General features: G+C 42.7%; 1 protein-coding gene across 7 annotated transcripts in view; it reads left to right on the plus strand.

Moving 5' to 3' along the window:
- ELMOD1 (ELMO domain containing 1) overlaps window positions 1-20,082 on the plus strand; it is a 74,572-nt gene that overhangs the window by 24,899 nt on the left and 29,591 nt on the right. For 3 of the 7 annotated variants that reach the window (XM_053308663.1, XM_053308669.1, XM_053308664.1), the window contains exon 2: window positions 548-642. In XM_053308663.1, coding sequence (XP_053164638.1) covers window positions 626-642 — 17 coding nt within the window. In that variant the 5' untranslated portion in view covers window positions 548-625. Of the gene's footprint in view, window positions 1-155; window positions 300-547; window positions 643-16,929; window positions 16,978-17,017; window positions 17,070-19,326; window positions 19,417-20,082 lie in introns of those variants that run through there. The other 4 variants (XM_053308666.1, XM_053308667.1, XM_053308665.1 and 1 more) reach the window with 4 other exon arrangements.

The raw sequence follows: 20,082 nt of genomic DNA on the forward strand, positions 1-20,082 counted from the left end.
TTATTAACTCTTTTTTTGCAACTTGCCTTGCATGTACACATACAAGTAAGTTTAACATTGGTTCAGCAGTTAGTTTTGCCCCTCTCATCATGCTTGCAGAGGACTGTCTTTTCATAATGCAGCACATTTGTATGTTCTTCTTTCACTTTAAAAAGAAAAAGAAAACATCTTAAAAATTGATGTGACATCACTTGAGGGATTTCTGTATAGAAGGTGACATCCCAAGCGCTGGCCAGTTGGCACTACCCATAGCCAACTGTTCTCCATTCAAACTGAAGAAACCTTCAGAAAAGCCACAGGTCAGAGTTTTCTTAGAGCTTGCCTCCAAAGAAAAAAGTTGTGTTTGGATTGAATATAATGAGGGGCACTTTCAGGCCATTTCTGCTGCTTTACAAATGTTTTCACTCTGGAGTGCTAAAATGCAATGTGTGTGTGTGCGTGTTTACGTGTGTTTTAATTTAAAGAAACTTTTTTTAAAAGATCACCCAATTAAATTTGGGTAGTGTCTACTTCCCCACCATTAAATGTATTCATCTTGTTTTCACAGGATAAATAACTTTTGGAGAACAATTTGCTTGTGATCAGCTGAGGACAGTTGCTGAAACTGAAGAACACAACCGCCATAATGAAGCATTTTCTGCGGTAACTTTCTTCGATCTTGCTTATTCTGTATCTTGAATCTTATTCTTTTTATAGATAAACAGTAAAATAGATACATAGTTAAAACAAATCAAGGTTGTGTGTGCATACCTTGCGCTTAAAAAAAAAGTGTGCCTCAAGGAAATAAATCTTTCTGAGTAGCTGGAATATGTGATAGTTTACATAATTTCTACCAATGTAACATGTTGGTCTATTTTTGTGTATCTTGTACGTACAGTTCTGCTTCTGTGCAGAATAATGAAGCCCTGGTTTCCTGGTCATTAGAAATCCTGCTTAGCATTTTCTTCCTTCCAAGATTTTAATAAAGGTAAAGTGTGCCATCGAGTCGGTGTCAACTCCTGGAGACCACAGAGCCCTGTGGTTGTCTTTGGTAGAATACAGGAGGGGTTTACCATTGCCTCCTCCCACACAGTATGAGATGATGCCTTTCAGCATCTTCCTATATTGCTGATGCCCAATATAGATGTTGCACATAATCTGGGAAACACACCAGCAGGGATTCGAACCAGCAACCTCTGGCTTGCAAGTCAAGTCATTTCCCTGCTGCGCCATTAATAGGCATTGCCCATTCGGTTTCAAAACGGACAATACAGCATTAAGGACTAGAAACTTGCCTTAATTTGGAAAAAAAGGAAAGAATGTGAAGACTCTCATTGCTGAGTTTCCCATCCTCCTCACTGTTCTGGCAGGACTCGTGCACCAGTCGTGTGGGTATGCAGTGGGGCTGGGGGCGACGAGGATCATCGGGGACATGGGTGCGGGGAGGCAGATAAGCTCCTGCCTTGCCCCCAGCCTGCCCCAGCAGCTAAGGGCATGTTAATGACACTAATAAGTTTCTCAGACAAAGATTCTGACATATTGGAATTGCTTGATTTTTGTTCTGCAACAATTAAAGTTATAGAAAGACTGTTGAAGGACAGAGTTTAAAATAAGAGCAGTGCTTCTTAGGCTGTTCCTGTGGGTTGATTCTAGCCCAACAGGGATTATGTACGGAATGTGATGATGAAATAGCATTTGTTAAAACTGTCAGTAATAGCTTGTTGCTTTCTAAGACTTGCTAATGGATACTCCAAATTAAACATTGTTAAGGAACTGAGATGGACCTTGATGTCAGGAGTGTTTTGGGTGTGTGGGGGTGTTCTTCTAAAATGAGGAGCATGCCAGTTAGGAGATTCAATATATTCATCTTTATTTGAGGGTGAGTCTCACTGAACTTCCTTCAGATTAAATACATAGAGATGAATGCTGCAGTAGTCCTTCTATAACTTTGTGTGCACTTGCAGAACTCTGGTCTTTGACTTAGGATGGAAACTAAAAAACATATTCAAATGTGTATTAGTGGCCTGCAACCAGACTAGGATACTTGTATCATGCTATTATTTATTTATTTAGGAAATTTATTGACTGCCTGACTTCCTTAGACTCCTGGCGGTTGAAGTAGCATAAGAATGTAGTGTAGTGACATCGCCCCAAGAAAGGAAGGTCTTTTCCAGGTCTTTGATGTTGCACAAAGAAAGGAAGGTCTTTGCTCCAGTAGAAGATGTTGATGTGTTGCACAGTTGATTTCACAACCTTGTATGCGTCCCAGATAAGGTCTTCCATTAGCAGTGGCACAACATTGCAGAGCACAACAATTTTGTGCATTCCTGCAAACCTAAGTACACTCAGCTTCCCTCATTACAGTAGAGTAGCATTATACTAGTCTGGGTGTCACCAGTATTTTTAGAAGCTTTTTGAAACAATAAACTGATTAATAAGCATGTAGTGATCAGACTCCCCTCCCCATAAAGAGTTAACCAGAAATGAACCCTGTCTTGACTGACAGCCTAGCGAACTCCAGGGCTCAGCCAAGCAGCACACCAGGTGGGTGGGATCTAGAGAGCTGTTGCTGGGAAGAAGGAAGTTTCTTTGTTTAAAAAGAAGCTAGGCTGAAGGTGCGCAGCAGTAGGGGTGTGCACGGAACCGTCTGGCCCGGTTCGGTTCGAGGCCAGACCAGCCTCGAACGAAACCGTGGCCTCGCAGAGGGCATTTGTGCATGCGTGGCACAAATGTGGCTGCTTGCTTTTATGGAGGCCCGAAAGGGCCAAAAAGGCTACATTTACCTGGCCGCAGCGGTGATGAGGAAGGCCGGCGGGGGGAGAGGGAACCCACACGGGACTCCACCCCCGCGGCTACAGCAAGCCCCCTGAAGGGGCTACAGTAAAAGTACTTCCTTTTACATTAAAAAATTTTTTTTTTTAAGTTCGCGGACCTGCTAGACTGGACCCGGCGGTCCAGTTCCGGTCCGACGGAACTGCGGGGGGGCGGGTTCGGTTCGATCACGAACCTCCGAACCGGACTGGTTCCGCACATCCCTACACAGCAGCACATGCGGCCATGGAGTTTGGCTGGAGGAAAATGACTCTGCAGCTCCTTGAAAGACAGAAGGGCAGGAAGCTTGAATTCTCATCTGGAATTTGGTGAGTTCAAGGAAAAGGAAGCCTGGGCTTTGGTTTTGGGAAGATTAAATTAGGGCAAAGTTTGTTTAGTCAGACTTTGTGTTAGAAACATATTTCTTTGGTGTGCATGTTTTGCATATTCCTGATACTGTTTTGTCATAGTTTACCTGCAACATAATTGAAATAAGAAACACTAGGCTACACCCATCCTACCTAGGGCATTGCAAAAGACTCTATAAACATTTAAACGTGCCCAAAACAACCTATTTTTGTAATCTAAGTATTCTTAACTGTATCTAAGAAAGCCAGAAAGCCTCAGACAGAAGCAGTCTGCAGTAATTGAATAAAACTGGTTTTTAAAGTCTTTTCTTTTTACAAGCCTTTCCGAGTCGGTTTTTAACTCAGGAAATGGGGAGAATGAAGGGAGATTTTCTCTGGTGGCAAACACATCCTCAGACATTCAGCAGCTATCAGTTTTCTCATCCTGTGTAAGCTTACACATCGAAGGGTTTTGTTTTGTTTTTTGCCCAATACCCAGTTACAGAGGGACCTTGGATTACAGCACTCAGTCTACTGGTCTGTTTCTCTGCAAGTTTTAGGGTGCTTGGTGGCAGCATTTTGAACCTACTGATAATATAGAATAGTTTTAGGAGAAGCCTAGCTAGGCAACTCAGCAGGAATGATTCAGCATTTCTTTCCCTCACCTGAGCTTACTCTGAAACAAAGGCTTTAATCTGCTACAAAGCAGTTCTTCTGAATTGTAAAGATGCATCTGTGGAGATCCTAGGCAGAACAGTCAACAAGATAATAATTTGTATATCTTGGAATAGAATATTGATGCTGGCATGAATTCTAGAGGGATAGCTGTTTTAGTCTACTGCAGCAAAGACTTGTATTAAAGACTAACCCATTTATTGTGGCATAGGCTTTCATGGCTTACAGAGCCCACTTCATCAAATACATAAAGGGGTAACCTCAGTGGGTATATACAAGATGCAGCAGAAGTCATAAACCCATTTTATTTATAAATAAATAGCCACTGGTCATTTGACAAATTGGTACATATTTTCTGAATTGCCAACTCAAGGAGATGTTGCTTATAGGTTTTTGAAAAGTAATGTCATTGAAATGTCCACCATCCGCTGCAACTCCTGAATTTTATAATGAAAACAATTCAAATCACATTTCAGAATGCATCTTAAAAATCTTTCAGACAGTTGAAGTTCCAAAGATTGTCATCTTGTTGATATTGGTGAGCTGTTCAGTACACCTTCATGCACATGTTCAATGTTTCTCTCAGTCCTGGCAGAGTACAGAATACCAGTCAGACAACTGAGCATCTGCCACAGTGGCATCTTCATCGAATTTGGGCACGTATGTTCTGATGGCATGTTCTGATGGGGGGTTTTGTGCATCAGTGATGGAGAGTCCATGTTTAAAGTGGAACCCTGCAATAGCAGAGCTCCACTTTTCCATGTCTTGAAACTCAAGCATCTACACCATCATCTGAACCAAAGAAGACAATATCTGTTATGGTTCCAAAGATATGAAAAAAGAAAATGGGCTCATGACTTTTGCTGCACCTTGTACAACTGACAAAGCAGACTCTGACACACAAAAGTTTATGATGCTATCTTCGAATACCACCCTAATAAATTTGCCAGTCTTTGATGCCACAGGTCTATGCTTTTGTAACTAGGGTTTTTCTCCAGTACATAAAATATACTGTTCAGGGCAGAGCATTACTTTCATATTTCAGACAGTTTGAGTATAAATTGTTTTCCATGTTGGCTATCTGTAATATCGCCTCTTGAACTCTGTCCTTGTACTGCACTTTTTCCAGGTGCTCCAGACTGAGAGGTTAAATAATTTTTGTTCTGGAGTGTTTGGAGTGGTCTCATCAGGTCCATAACCTGTGCATAGACTGCAAAATAAATAAATTGCCTACATGTGAGGAAATGTATGCAATATTTAACTATGCTTATCATTGGGGTTGCATGAATGATGTCTTCCCATATTACATTAGCACAGCACTGTTGCTGCTGCTAGCATGAAGTTATGAAAGCATGGCTTTTTATTCTGAATTGTTGGTGAGCTGAGATAAGTGCTAGTGATGTAAATAAATACTAGATTTATTGGAGAGTGGCTGGTGAGTTAAGAGCATTTTCAGTATTATTCATGACAGAAACATGAGTTGCTTCCTTTCCCAAAGCACAGGACCTCTACTTTAATCAATCAAGGCAATGTTTCTTCAGAAGGAAATATTTTCCTCCTTTTCAAGGTATTCAAAGCTCTCTCAGGCTTTCCTCCTGCTGTTGCTTGGGAAACCGACATAATTGATCTCTGTGGACTAGTCTTCCAGGTGCTCTCCAAGGTGCTGAACTGCCTTCGTCCTGAGGCAGAACTGTTTTACCAGTTCTTGATTTTGTTTAGAAGGTGCTTATGATGTGTCAAAGGAAATACAGAAAATAGGGTGCAATCCTGCATATGGTTATGGAAGAGTAAGTCCCACTGTCTTCAAGTGTGTGTGTGTGTGTGTGTGTGTGTGTGTGTGTGTGTGTGTGCGTGTGCGTGTGTGTGTGTAAGTAAAAGTGGGTGGAAGATAGTTGCCTGTATTTGTACCATGGATACAACACTCAATTTGTTGTTGTTGTTCTGGAATCCTCACTAAGGGTAAGTGAGCATGACAAAACTGTTTATTTTATCAGTGGAGCTTTTTTGTAAAAAACCAAAACAGATTGTTCTGCAGCTCTGCTGACTGTATGCATGTTAGAGCAACATGCTTGAGGAGAAATTGTAAAGACTATATTCAGAAACTGCTTCTTTCTTTTAAAAAAAACCTTGTTTTGGTGGAATGGTGTAAAGACTAACATGGCTTACAGAAGCAGACCCAAAATTTCCACAATTACTCTTTGGGGTTTTTAATTCTGTTTTAAAAGGGTTTTTCCCCCCTTCTCCCTGATTTTCCCAGTTTTATGGTTAGTGTGGAGAGAGTTCTCACAACACTAGAACCAGGGGTCATTCCATGAAATTGATTGCCAGGAAATTTAGGACCTACAAAAGGAAGTACTTTTTCACACAGTGCATAATTATTATATGGAATTTGTTGCCCCCAGGTATGGTGATGGCCACCAACTTGGATGGATTTAAAAGGGGTTTAGATAAATTCATAGAGGACAGGTCTATCAGTAGCTACTAGTCTTTAAAAAAAAAAATTTTTTTTTTTGACATTGTGTATTTTACAACACCTTTCCCAGTTCCCCACTCCACCTCTAGCCCAGCCCTCCCTTCCCCGCTCAGTACTGGTTGGGGGGAGAAGAGGAAGAAAAAGAGAGAATGAAAGAGAGAGAGAGAGGAAGAAAGCAGAAGGGGAGGGGGGAAGAGGTGAAGGGCTAGTCACCATTGCTCTAGCTGGTGTGGGTAGATCAGAGGGGTTTCTGTTCTAAGAATAGTTCAAGGAACTACATTTGTCCGATTTATTTACTTTTAAGAGGGCCCATTTTTCATGTGCTGCCAGCTCAAGCAGGTCCTGCACGCAGTCCTCACACCTGGGGAAATGGGAGATTTCCACTGCCTCTTGGTTACCAGCAAACTCCGCCATAGCCACTGTTTAGAACTGGATTTTAGACCCCAGTCAAATAGGATAAACCCCAACACTGCAAGCAGATTATTCAGTGCAAGGGATGAGTCCAACACTAAGTTAATTCGCATAATAACCTCCCTCCAGAAGCCTTGCACTATGGAACAGATGTGTTAAATTGGCATGTGGATTACTGCATCTCCAACAGTTATTGTTTGAGGACATTTTTAATTGCTTAAGATGTAGAGGAGTCCAGTAGGCCCTGAAAATAATCTTCTGTTAGATTAGGCACAATTTAAGATCCATTGAGCTGCATTTAACACTACCTAAGATGTCTTGCCATTGTGCTGGTGATGCTTTATTTGTAAGTTCCAGGTTCCATTTGTCCCTAGGTAGCTCTAATCCCGGGTCCATGTCCCCATGCACACAGGCATTTATTTCGTTTTGGGAAAGAGGACATCTTAATGGCATGCACTAATATAACTGGAGTTGCTGGGGCCACCAAGGCGTCCAGACCAAATTGAGCAGATATGCTATGTTTCAGTTGCATATACTGCCAGGCACTAGCTGGTGATAGATGGAACTCCTCTTGCAAGAGTGCAAAAGGTTTGTAGTTATCATCTTCATTTATCATCTGTGATAAATGGCTGATACCTTTTTCTACCCAATGTTTCCATAAGATTGGCTGTTTGTCTATCAATACATGCAGGTTTCCCCACAGTGTCATATCCGTGTGGGCATAGGGATCAAAGTTTAGTTATCTTGCCAGTTCCTTCCAGGCTTGTCAGGCTGCTAGTATTGTAGGGGATTGGCAATGGGGGTGCTTAAGGTATCTAGAGCCCAGCGCTTCCCAGCCCTCTAAGGGTTTCAGTTCCGCTAGCTCCACCTGAGCCTATCCTGGTCTTTCCCCTTCCGCGCTAGTTCACCAATGTTTAGCTTGTGCAATTAGAAATGTGTTATGGTACAATCTAAGATTCACTAGGGTGAAGCCCCCTTTATCTGCTGCTAGCTTTAATTTATTATAGGCAATCTGAGACTGGTTATTTCCCCAGAGAAACCTCTTCACCGTTCTGTCAATTTCTCTGAAGTATCTTTCAGGGATAACAGTGGAAGCCCTCTTAAAATATAAATTCATCTGGGCATAACATTCATCTTTATAATATTTATCTTGCCCCACAAACTCAGTGGAAGATCAGCCCAGTGGAAGAAATCATTCTTAATCTGTGTAAGTATTTTATCTAAATTAGTCTTGACTACCTGATTAGGTTGTTTAGTAATCAAAATTACTAGGTATTTCAGGGAGTCTGTTTTCCATGTAAAGGGCCAGGGCATTTCCCTATTAGAGAGAGGTAATTTCCCTGTGGACATAGCCTCAGATTTGCACCAGTTAATGTTGTGTCCGGATAGGTTCCCAAATTGGTGTAGTAATTCCATAAGTTTAGGGACAGATTCCTGTGGTTTAGCCAGAAACAGGAGGGTATCATCAGCATTCAGCACAATTTTATGATCTTGTCCATCTACCTCGATCCCCTTAACACCTACGCCCTGCCTCACTGCGCAGGCCAGGGGTTTGAGGGCCAGGTCAAAGAGCAGTGGAGATAAGGGACAGCCCTGTCTAACCTCACACTTTATAGAAATGGGCCCTGTCCGTTGGCCGTTGATATTAATTTTAGCTGTAGGCATTTTATAAATAGTGCATACCCAGTTTAGGAAGTTGGTTGGAAACCGGAATTTCTCAAGGCTTGCCAGGAGGAAATCCCTTTGTACTTTGTCAAAGGCCTTCTCTGCATCAAGGGACAGCAGGAGGGCTTGTTCGTTCCTCCGGGACATGATGAGAATAAGATTGTGCACCAAACTTATGTTGTCTGCCCCTGCCACTTAGGTATAAAGCCAACCTGTCCTAGGTATGTAATAGTGGGTATACAGCTACTGAGATGAGTTGCCAGAATTGTGGCAAAGATTTTGACATCAACATTCAGTGATGATATTGGGCTATAGTTTTCACATTGATGCAAATCCCTTTGTGGTTTTGGTATGAGAGACACATTTGCCTCATACATCGACTTCAGCGGTTCATGTGTATTTGCAGCTTCTGTAGCCACCTCTGCCAACAGTGGGGCTAGGTTATCAGAGAATGTTTTGTACCAATCAGACTGGTACCCATCCTCGCCTGGGGCCCAGGTTTAATTTTTTTAATAGCTTCCTGGATTTCAGCTAAGGATATGGGTGCAGCAAGGAATGCAGATTGCGAATCAGTAAGAGTCAGCATCTAGATTTTGTCCAGGAATTGCTGGACCTCCTCGCTGCCATGAGAGAGGACATAGTTATATAGTGCTGAATAAAAATTTTCAAACGTCCGATTAATCACCTTGTTATCGGGGCGGAGCCACCATTGGGCGAACGGGTTCAAAGAACTCGGGCCGTGCCCAATCAGGGGCCATACCTCACGGCCCCAACACACACACACACACACACCCCGTCTGACGGCAGACGCAGGGGTGCTGGTTTAGCTTCCGAGTGGGGGACCATGCAGCCCCCGTTCGAGAGTTAAATGTCCGCTGCATTCATGGCAGGAGGCAGGGACGCAGCCTTTAAGGCAGCAGCCTTTAAGACAGGGAAGAGCCACTCCTGGCTGCAAACGCAGCGCCAACCCAAATTAACTCCCGAAGGGGCCACACGGCCCCTTCGGGAGTTAAATGGCCGGCCTGACACACACTCCCAAATGGAGCTGCAGGGCTCTGTTCGGGAGCCAGACCACGGCCCCTGCATCTGATGTCAGATGTGGGGGCGTGGCTAGACATTGAGGGGAGCTTCTGACATTGGGGGGTGGGTATTTCAGGAGCCATCACGTCAGCAGGCAGTTTGAAGGGCCAGGCAGGGAACTGCTGCTCTAAGCTTTCTTTTGCAGAGTCTCTGGTTCTTGAGGAGGGGGTTGAGGGGCCGGATTTTGAAGGATGCAAGGCGAGGGTTATGGAGCTCACAGAGAAGCCTCCATGCCAACCGGAAGGGCCCACCAGAAGTCAGTAGTAGCTATTAGGTTCAGAAACAGGATGCCTCTTAATACCAGTTGCAGGGGAGCAATAGCAGGAGAGGGGGCATGCCTTCATATCTTGCCTGTGGGCTTCCAAGAGGCATCAGGTGGGAAACAGGCTGCTGGACCAGATTGACCTTGGGCTTGATCCAGCAAGGCTCTTGTGTTCCCAGATTCCCTTGCTTCCATCACAATCGTCTCTAGCTAGTATTGTGAGCCTGGAAGTGGAATGGATAATCAAGTCCTAGATACTCTGCTGGCTTTGTACAAGTCATCCTATCTCTGGAATAACAGCATCATGTGGGTTGCATTTTGAATCTTGGAATGGTAAAAAGAGACTGACTGATGTGAAACCTCAAATACTGAATAGGTCAGAGTTCCTTCAAACAGAACTAGATCCCAAGACTTGACACTAAACCCATCAAAAGGCAAACTTCGATCTTGTCCACTATGTTTCGATCTTGTCCACAGTCTGTGGAAATAAGCCAACACGGTCATCTTCTTATACCTTTTAATTAGCAGCCACATTTTTATTGCATCCTTTCTGCCAAGGAGCTTAGACTGGCATAAGGCAAGGATAAAAAGTGAGAATGCAACAATCTTGTGTAGTAGGTTAGTCTTAGAGGTCATAGAGTCTGCTTCCCAGGGCTCTTCTGTCCCCTCCTCTTGAGCCCAGGGGTTCTGTTCCCTGTTGAAAGTTGAATGTCTGTTTCTAGTCCTTATTACATTTGATTCCTTGCTTCTTCATGGATTACCAGCCATTCTGCTTGAAACAGAAGGAGAAAGGTACCCTGTTTTGACAAAAATTCATCTTGAATTTCTCCAATTGGTTTTCTTTTTCTTTCTCCCCACCCCCCGCCGCCTTATATATCATGTCTAGATTGTAAGCCTGGGGGCAAAGGCTATGGGGTGCTTAATTTTTGTGCAGCACCTAGCACATTTAGGTGCTATATTCATCATCATTATCGGATTTGTGCATTTTTGTGCTTTCACAAAGACCAGTTATGTTTGCGTGTGTGTGTGTGTGTAAGCGTTTGTGTTCCTTCCTGCCCCCACATAATACATCATCACATGTGAATCTGGAATCCTTATTATGTCCATACAACACAATATGGCTAATTCCTGCAATCCTTCCACCCCATTTTTAAGTGCAGGATTGTGGGAATCAGGGTGGATTTGATTTAAATCACTAGTCAGTTGAATGGTTCCCCCTTAGCTCTGAAGTTTATTATAGTTGGCATTACAGATGGATGATTGCTGGATACCCATGTCATAGCTAACTCCTCTTCTTCAACATTTAAGGTTTGACCCTGGTACTGGATATTGACAATATTTGCGAGAAAATGAGCTGGAGACGGTGCTTGTCTCATTTGTTTTTTTAATGCTTGTAGTTTAATTCTGTCATTGTGCAGTTCTGTTTTTAAGTGCTCACTCAGTTCCTTCCAAATTTCAACAGCATCAGCAATAAAACAGCTATTTTTCTGTATTTTGTTTAAAGTTTCAGAAATAGGTTTCAGGATTCTCAGCAAATCTTCAAAATTTCTCTTAAGCCCAATGTTGAGGATTTTGGCTGTAACAGTGCCATCTATTTTCTCTTGATTTTGCTCACAAACTGTCATCCGAATAGACCAGTTCTTGATATACTGCTCAAAACAATCCACTACAGAGTTCCATCTAACATCTTGTGGGAGTGTTAGCTTTGGTTCCACCTATTCTTTTCAGAGCTGCTGCTGCAAAATGATTGTTACGGAAGTATTTAGCAATGTCAACGACATTAGTCTTTATTTCGGGAACGCTACGCTGAAGTCTTTGGCTAGGAGGTGCAGCAAATGAGCACTGCAACCATATGTTATTAGTTTTTTATTTTCTTCATGCTCTTCTAAATTTCTTCTCATCTTGGATACATTTGCAGCATTGTCTGTGACTAAATTGCGTACGAGACATTTGAATTTTTGTTCACATTTTATTATAGCTTTTGCTGCTATTTCTTGTAAGTATTCTGCTGTGTGTGTATTTCCTGACATATCAATTGTTTCTGCAAGAAAGACATCCCCTTCTTCTGTTGTTATACAAGCACAAACAACAGGATCATTGTGGACATTACTCCACCCATCAAGACGTAGGTTAACAATTTTACCCTCTAGACCTGTTGCAAATTGCTCCATTTCTCCATCATACACTTTATCCAGCAGTTTCCCTGCAACATCTGCTCTGCTGGGTGGACTGTATCCCGATCTCAGTGACTGAACCATATTAATGAAGTATGGGTTTTCAACCAGACGGAAGGAAGAGTTTGTTGCATAAACAAACTCAGCAATTTTTTTCATCAATTACCTCTTTTTCTAGTCTGCTGGTTTTTATCACAAATTTATCTATGCAGGTCCCTGGATGGTCGAATTTTTTCTTTCTTTTAGGTGATATACTGTGGATATGTGATGTACATGATGTGAGTGAAACACTATCCTGGACAGATAACTCTGAAACTGTAGAACAGGAGGATGGTGATCTCGAAGGGGGTGGGTAGTTTCCAGAATCCTTTAGATTGATGATGGATTCCCCTAAACAAAAAAAGCAGTGCTGTTATTTTATTATTTATACCATTTCTGCTTATTTAGTATTACTCATTGTATTCACTGCCACTCACTACTGCCCAAAAAAGGAATATTTGCTTGTTTCAGTTCTTTTTTTTCTTCATAACAACTGTATCAAAATGACGGTAACATGCAGTAATAATAACAAACAAGCCGACCGCGCACAGAGCATCTGTGCGCTCTTTGGGGCAGGCTACCTCCCCGCCCCCCCCCAAGTCTCCAGCAGGGCCGAGTGCCACCGCCAGCGGGCCTGCCGAGAGCCGCCTCCACCGCCAGCGGGCCCGCCAAGAGCCGCTTGCCAGTCTTTGCGGCCGGCCTCTTTGGGGGCCGGCCACCTCTCCTCCACCCCACCCCACCCCAGTATCAGGGCCCGCCATGCTGCCGCCTCCTCGGCCTGTCCTCCTCCTCACCTCGCCGTGCCGCTGGCCAACTGTCCTCTCTCCTGGGTGCGCCAGCCAATCAGGCGCCTCCACAGCCCAGCCAATCAGCTGGGCTGCCGGGATGCATTTTTCCCTGGCACACCCAGGAGAATTATATATATAGATATTTTTTTGCTCAAACATGACAATTCCTCAAGGCAGTCTTTAAGAAATATGATGAAATCAAAACAATTACCAACCTGAAGATCTTGCCTGTTCAAACATGTTCCTTTTGTCATCTTCATTAAAGCACTTCTCATGATGATGTTTCATTTGGGCCACCAGGCCTTGCATTTCTTTGTTGCAGTGTTTGCATTTTGCACGCCTGCCTGTCTTACCCATAGGTAGAGGAACTTCATTAAAATATTCCCAAATTGGGTCTCTCTTATGGCCTGCTGCCATTATAGGTTTTCTCCTCCAAGGAGAGAATAATATGATAAACCTCAGGCTATCCGCATGTAGATCCCAAGACTTTGGGTCTATCCCAAGAGTAGTCTGCTACTCTGCTCAAAAGGTTTCACTTTCATTTTTACTGCTTGCCCCTCCCTCCTCACATTTGGCTCCTTGTACAGATCTATTCCACTCCAAACAATCTTCTGTTCATTGAACTTTTTGAAACTTAGCACTTAAGAGGCAAGGGGTTGATTCTATGTACATAGATTTGCAAAGGAACAATGGGATTAAGAGGTCTTTTTCTCAACTCTGTATGTTTATTTTATAATATTTTTGCTGTGAAGAAGAGGCCTGTTATCTCTGCAGACACAAAATCACAGTTTTGAGAACTGCAAAACCAAGCATCTGTGATGATATCTTCTAGATAGAAAAATTGCCCAAAAACATCTTACAGAAACCTCTGGAAGAGCATGACATTGTGAATGGAATAATGGAATTCATTTACCACAAAATTTAAACATTGCATATATGCAGCCTCATGCTACATAATTAAAAACTAATCCTTATTTCACGATGAATAACCTTTGGACTATAATATATCTTAAATAGAAAACTAGCTTTAGATAGATTTTTTTTCCTGAAAAAGCATTTTATTTAAAAAATCTGATTTAAATTTTAAAAATCCGATTTAAATAAAACAGATTTATTTTATTTTATTAATCATTGATTTTTATCCACCCTGGTGGGAATTAGACTTGTCACACTGCACTCTGAATCAGCCAGTGGCTCTTGTTAAATTGCATTATTTCAGAGTGCCAGAAATTAGTGTCTCTTCTGCTTCAAATCTGCCGCATTAGAACATTCTTTGTTGCTGGTTGCGTTTCTGAAAACCTGTCTTGTGCGTTGCCAACTAGGCTTTGCGTGCCAGCAGATCTCTTGACATGTATAGTAGCTCCTATATAGATTCTGGTCACATCTAGAGAAACAAATCATTGAGGCAACTGAATCATGAAGATGAGCTGCAGAGTATGTAATGTTTTTGAACGACTTTACTCTGATATGAACTCTGGTTGCTATGGTGCTTCTCCTCTCTGTCTAAGCAGATGGATAAACAGAAAAATCAGTCATCTCTGTATCTGAGAATCTGGCTGCTACTTGGTTCAATTTCAAGGAAAACAAGGAGGGCCTCAGGAGGAGTGGATGGGGGCCATTTTTCTTTTGTAATGAGACCCCACACAGATCTTGTCAGGCCTCTTTATTCACAGTTGTGCAAAACCCATTTTAAAAAATCCTAGATCTGGTCAAGTGGGCAGTTTTCTATGAATTTTATAAGAGGTTTTGTCTGTATGCACGAGCCCCTGCTTACTGACTGCAGCATAAATGAAGCTAATTGGAGTGTCTTAATGAGTGCTTGTGGCTCAGCAAATGATATTACACGAATCTTTAGCAGACAAAATGATTACCTTGTCTGTCACTTGCTGCTTATGCCTGAGGTTTTCATCAAGCTGTGTATTCTCTGTGGGTGGGGGTGGGGGAAAGAGTTGTGTATAAGCTCTTTGAATTTTGTGGGCCATTCCCTCAGCTTTATGTTCTGCCGGCTGCCTGTTAAAGTCAAACTACGTTTGCCTGATTGTGTGCTTAAAAGCAGAGGTTGTTCTTTCATTTTAAAAAAAATCTTTGTGTGGGGGGGATCTTGATACAGATTAAGAGGGGAGGTTAACTCTTTCTTCTTTTACTATCTTTCCATTGAAAATTGCCTCCCTCTCCATGAAGCTGCTCTTTACCCCCAAAGTGGCTACTTGAATCCCAGCTGAGTCTGGGAATAGGCTATCTCCCTTCTACCTCCAGCGCAAATCTCCTCCTAGCCTAGCCTAGCCTAGCCTTATTCATAGTTAATGTCCTACTAGGCCTACATGTGGTGGGAGAGAATCTGAAATTTTCCCCCCATGCAACTTTTTTTCATCTTCATAAAATTAATATTTTTCCTCCAAACAAAATCTCTATGAAAATTTTAATCATGCCCTAAATAGCTTGTGATCTGATTTGGCATGTTGTTTGACCTATATATTTAGTGTAAATATATACACTAGAATGTTCCCCCTTCTTTCTTCAAGTTCTGGTTTTTAATATATTTTTAGTTTGATCTTTTAAAGATTGGTTGTTGACCATAATAAAGATATTGATTGATTGAGCATGGAGGGAAAGCAACAATAATAAACCACCATATTACCCTCCTGTTTACAAATCAATAAAACACATACACATTTTCTCCCACACTGCCTCAGTATAATTGCCTGAAAAGCAATCACAACTGTGAAAATGCCAAGCTTTCCTAGTATTATGGTGGCATCCATTCATTGCTAGTAATGTATTTTATTAATAATATTAATAGTATTATTTTTAATAAAGATAGTGATAGTTAACTACAGTTAAAGGCATTTGTGCTGAAGGCAGCTGGGACTGGGTTTATGTATGTATGTATTTATTTATTTAATATCCTGCTCTTCCTCCAAGGAGCCCAGAGCGGTGTACATGGTTATGTTTATCCTCACAACAACCCTGTGAGGTAGGTTAGGCTGAGAGATGCATGACTGGCCCAGAGTCACCCAGTGAGTGGGGATTTGAACTGTCCTAGTGCTACCAGAGCATTAGAGGAAGGAAGACACTGGAGACCTGATATAATTTTGACATTAATGTATATAACTTTTATTAAGGCAATGGTTGCACAAAAGTAAACATACTCACCATTGGCAGTAGTGACATAATAATGGCAAAAATCCTAGTAGCAGCAACAAAGACAAATATCTACATTTCAGTAACAAGGTTTAATGATGTACATCATTCACTCACACATTCACACTTACTCTAACTGGAGTTGGCCATACTACAAGAATTAGTTGGTGCTTGGGCATGGTCAGGACAGAGAAACGTCGCATTTTTATGAGACACCATACAAATGTTATAGGAAAACACACTGCTTATAGTTCAAAAAGGTGTAATAGCAGTGGGAAGTAGAGTGGATCCTCTGTTGGCATACCCAATAGGTATAGCTATTCTGGTTTTACAGAATACATCCCACATGATATACAGTATATTTCCCATGTGTTGTGTTATTCCACCATGAAATCATTCTCTAGTCTGAGTTAACAACTCCATCATCACCCACTAAATTAATGGCATTTTTATTCTAGCTTTTATTCTATAGCTTTATTCTAACTTTGCCCGCATTCTCCACCAAACAATTATACAGGGTTAGATTCCCCCACCCACCCACGCACAACGTGTGGTAAGGGAGGACATGATCACATAGTCTGCTTGAGTGTATTTGTAAGCATGTGTACATTTGAATCTGCCTTATAAAGAGTCAGACCATTAGTCCATCTAGCCCACTGTTGGGCAAACATAACTTGTGGCTGGGGATGATGGGTGTTGTAGTTCAACAACAGCTAGAGGGCCACGTTTGCCTACCCCTGATCTAATCCAATGCTGACTACTAGGACAGTGACTTTCCAAAGTCTCTGCTAAGTGTGATCCTTTTTTTAAGATCACACTTGGGATCCAAAATGTTGGATTGAACCTTGAACCTTCTACATGCAAGGCATGTATCTTGATCATGGTTAAGAAAATGTCCTCATGGCATCTGCACCAGCTATTTGAGTGCCCTCTGTAATGTCTGGCATTATGTCAGAAAATGTGTTGCATAAACATGTTATGCTTAAGAAGGCATTAAGTTGTGGTCTTAGTGAAATTAGGGAAGTCAGTTCATCTTAAAGTTAAAAGCCTAATCCATTTCATAAATAGTGTGTTTTCATTGCAGGATTTCTACAAGCAAGAATTTGTTTTTATAAAAGCAGTCATTGGAAAGGTATTAGAATTAACTCTAATTTTCATTCTTGTTCCTAAAGAAGATCTCCAATGTCATAAGTTTAAGATGGAGGAATAGTGTATCATTTAAAGGTACCCACTAAACACATATAATCTTGCTTTTAGATACCTAGCTGAAATGTAGTGCTTTCATAGTAGTATCAACTTTTAAGTTGTATGTGTGCTGTAAAATTGCTTTCTGATGTTGTGGTTGTGATGTGGTCATTCTTCCTGATTCCACCTGTACTGCTTATCCACACTGATGATGCCTCAGATTCACTGATCCAGTGCACAGGCTGTGTTAGTCAGTTAGTCATGTTGTACTAAGCACAGTGGAATGAAAGGACATAGCAAGTTCCCGAGGTCATTCACGCTACCAAAGTGGGATGGGTTAGGGGGAAAGCAGGAGCCTAACTGACTTCCCCCATATGATCCGAGCCTGAACAGGGCTCGGCTATGTGCACGCTCAGATGAACGACTTGGGAGCAAGCCAGGCAGTAAGGGAGGAAGCCGGGGCACCATTAATCCCATAATGCACCATATGAGCAGTGTGATGCATTGGGAAATCTCCTTGCTGCCAGGCTGCTCCTTCCCCCAGCCTCTATGGTAAATATGGGTGCCAGATGCCTGGGAGCAGCTGCCAGCAGCCCAAGCACCCAGATGACCAGAGTGTGAAGTAAGAGGCGTGTGCTTGTCCTCTTACCTCACTTTCTGCCTGGGTAGAAAAGCACGGCTACCTGGGGAGGAGCAGTAGGATCAAGAGCAATCCCAGCGCTTCTCAAGGCCAGCCTTACTTGGGCAAGCCCTTTCCTACCTGGGAACAACTGGTCGTGAGAATAACCTCCCTGTCTATGACTTACACTCATGGAGCTTTGTACAAGCATCCTTCACCATTGACCTAAGTGGAAGAGGCGGATTTGTCCATCTAAGGGATGTGCAAATGTGGAGATGAAATGAATGAATTGGAGAAAGCTGCTTCTATAGAAACTTCAGGTGTGCTGATCTGGAGGATGGCCTTACAGAGTTGATGGTGTCAGCTGGAATATAGTTCTGTACACACACACACACACACACACACACACACACACATATACATTGTCAGGCTTTATGCTTTCGATCGTCTCTTCCCAGAGGCTCTCTGCCTTGACAACTGGATAATAAACCAGTTCAGTGTCGTATTATTTGTTTGTATGTACATCTGATCAATGATTGCAATAAAGCTATACATTCAGTTCAGCAGGTTTACCTACCTTACAGCTGTTAAAGGCATAGAGCCCCAAGGAAGGGAAGGGGGAAGTGGCAGCTTTACTTCAGGATGGTCTGCAAACACTGGTTCTGGTTGAGGCTCCAAACTGAGGACATTCAACATCAGAGTTGACATCATAGGCCATATTTTGAGTGATGCATGTCAATTTCCATACACCATTATAAAATCAACCAGTATGGCCCTACCACTTAGTGACTTGTTTTTGTTCCAGACACGTAGTCTGTACTCTGCACTCATATTAGCATGTCCAGTGTGTATCTGATCTTCGTGGTCTGCATTACACACATGTTGCATACTCATGCACTGCAAGGACGGTCACCAATATTTTTATTTATCTTCAAAAGATTTATACTCCACCTTTCAATCTAAAATATTTCCATGGTGTCTTGCAACAAATTACAGCAGGGGTTCTTCAGCTTGGGTCCCCAGACACTGTTGGACTACAATTCCCATTGCTTTCAGCCATTGGGGCTGATGGGAGTTGTAGTCCAACAGCATCTGGGGACCCAAGTTGAAGAACCCTTGGATTACAATTCAGTACAAAACTATGGTGGTGGAACATCTAAGAGATGCTTGGGGAACATAATGTTAAAAGCCTTTTCCCAGCTCTCTTGTGCTCCTTCTGCAGTTGTCCTTGGGAGGCCTGTGGCAAAGCTGGGGAAATAGCCCCCCAAATTTCCCAAAGCTGGGGAAATAGCAGGAAAAGTGCTTCTAAGCAGCTCCAGAGGTACCTTTCACTCAGGAATGGGGTTTCTCCTAATGCAGACCAGGTGGAATGCCTCTCCAGTCTCAGCTTTGGTGACAGGGCAGCCCAAATAGCAGGGCTGTCCTTAGAGAGCTCTGGCGGGGTCCAGGGCCCAGGGCAAATCAGCCAGTGCGGGGCCTCTTTCCAGTTAATTCTAATGGGGGCTAAAAGAGCGGGGCCCGGGGCGGTCGCCCTGCTTGCCATGCCCTAAGGACAGCCCTGCCAAATAGATGCTTTTAGCATAGTTGTGTGCAGCCAGCCAGGAGTAGTGTTGCTGTGTGTAAGGATGTGTGCACATACCACAATCTTCTTCCAACATGCTGTCCTTCTTTCTTCAGATAAGCAAGCACCCAAAGGTTGCAATGCAGATAAGTTCCCTCTTTGCTCAGGCACAGAACTTTCCTCTGAGCCAAGAACCCCCATCAAAGGTTCGTCTCAAAGTCTGCTGAATTTAGTCTAGGAATCAACCAAAGCTCTTGATGAGGAGTGCTAAGGAAAGGCATCCGAATGTACTTAGCAAGTGTTCATCTCACACCTTCTGCGCAGGTTTTCTGCAGTCTATCCTTTCTCTCCCCCACACCTTTGAATACCTCTCAAAAACAGAGAGAAGTTAGCATTAGGGCTGCTCAACTTCAGCCTTCTGCAGATGTTCACCTACAACTCCCATCATCCCTGTCTGTTGGCCACTGTGACTGGGGATGCTGGGAGCTGAAGTCCAAAAACAGCTGGAGGGCCAAAGTTGAGCAGCCCTTAGATTAGAGGGACAGATACAATTAGTTTCTGGGCAGACCAAAGCTGTGGGTAATCATATTCCAGTCAAGGCCAGGTGAGTGAATTTAACATGGGGGGCTGGGGGAGAATAGAAAACGGTTCCCTGTCCTCAAAGGCTCACAGTCTAGAAAGAAACTCAAAGAAGATACTAGCAGCAGTCACTGGAGAGTTGCTATGTTGGGCTGAATAGGGACAGTTACTCTCTCCCTCCTAAATACAAGAGAACCAGCACTTTAAAAGCTGCCTCTGTCTTTGCCCAATAAGCAGGGGGCTGCCAGTTGGCTGCCCATTTCAGGGCCTAATGCTGTACCTCCTTGTTTTCT

Source organism: Hemicordylus capensis, chromosome 3 (genome assembly GCF_027244095.1).
Source record: "Hemicordylus capensis ecotype Gifberg chromosome 3, rHemCap1.1.pri, whole genome shotgun sequence".
In the NCBI taxonomy this organism is placed as follows: Eukaryota; Metazoa; Chordata; class Lepidosauria; order Squamata; family Cordylidae; genus Hemicordylus; species Hemicordylus capensis.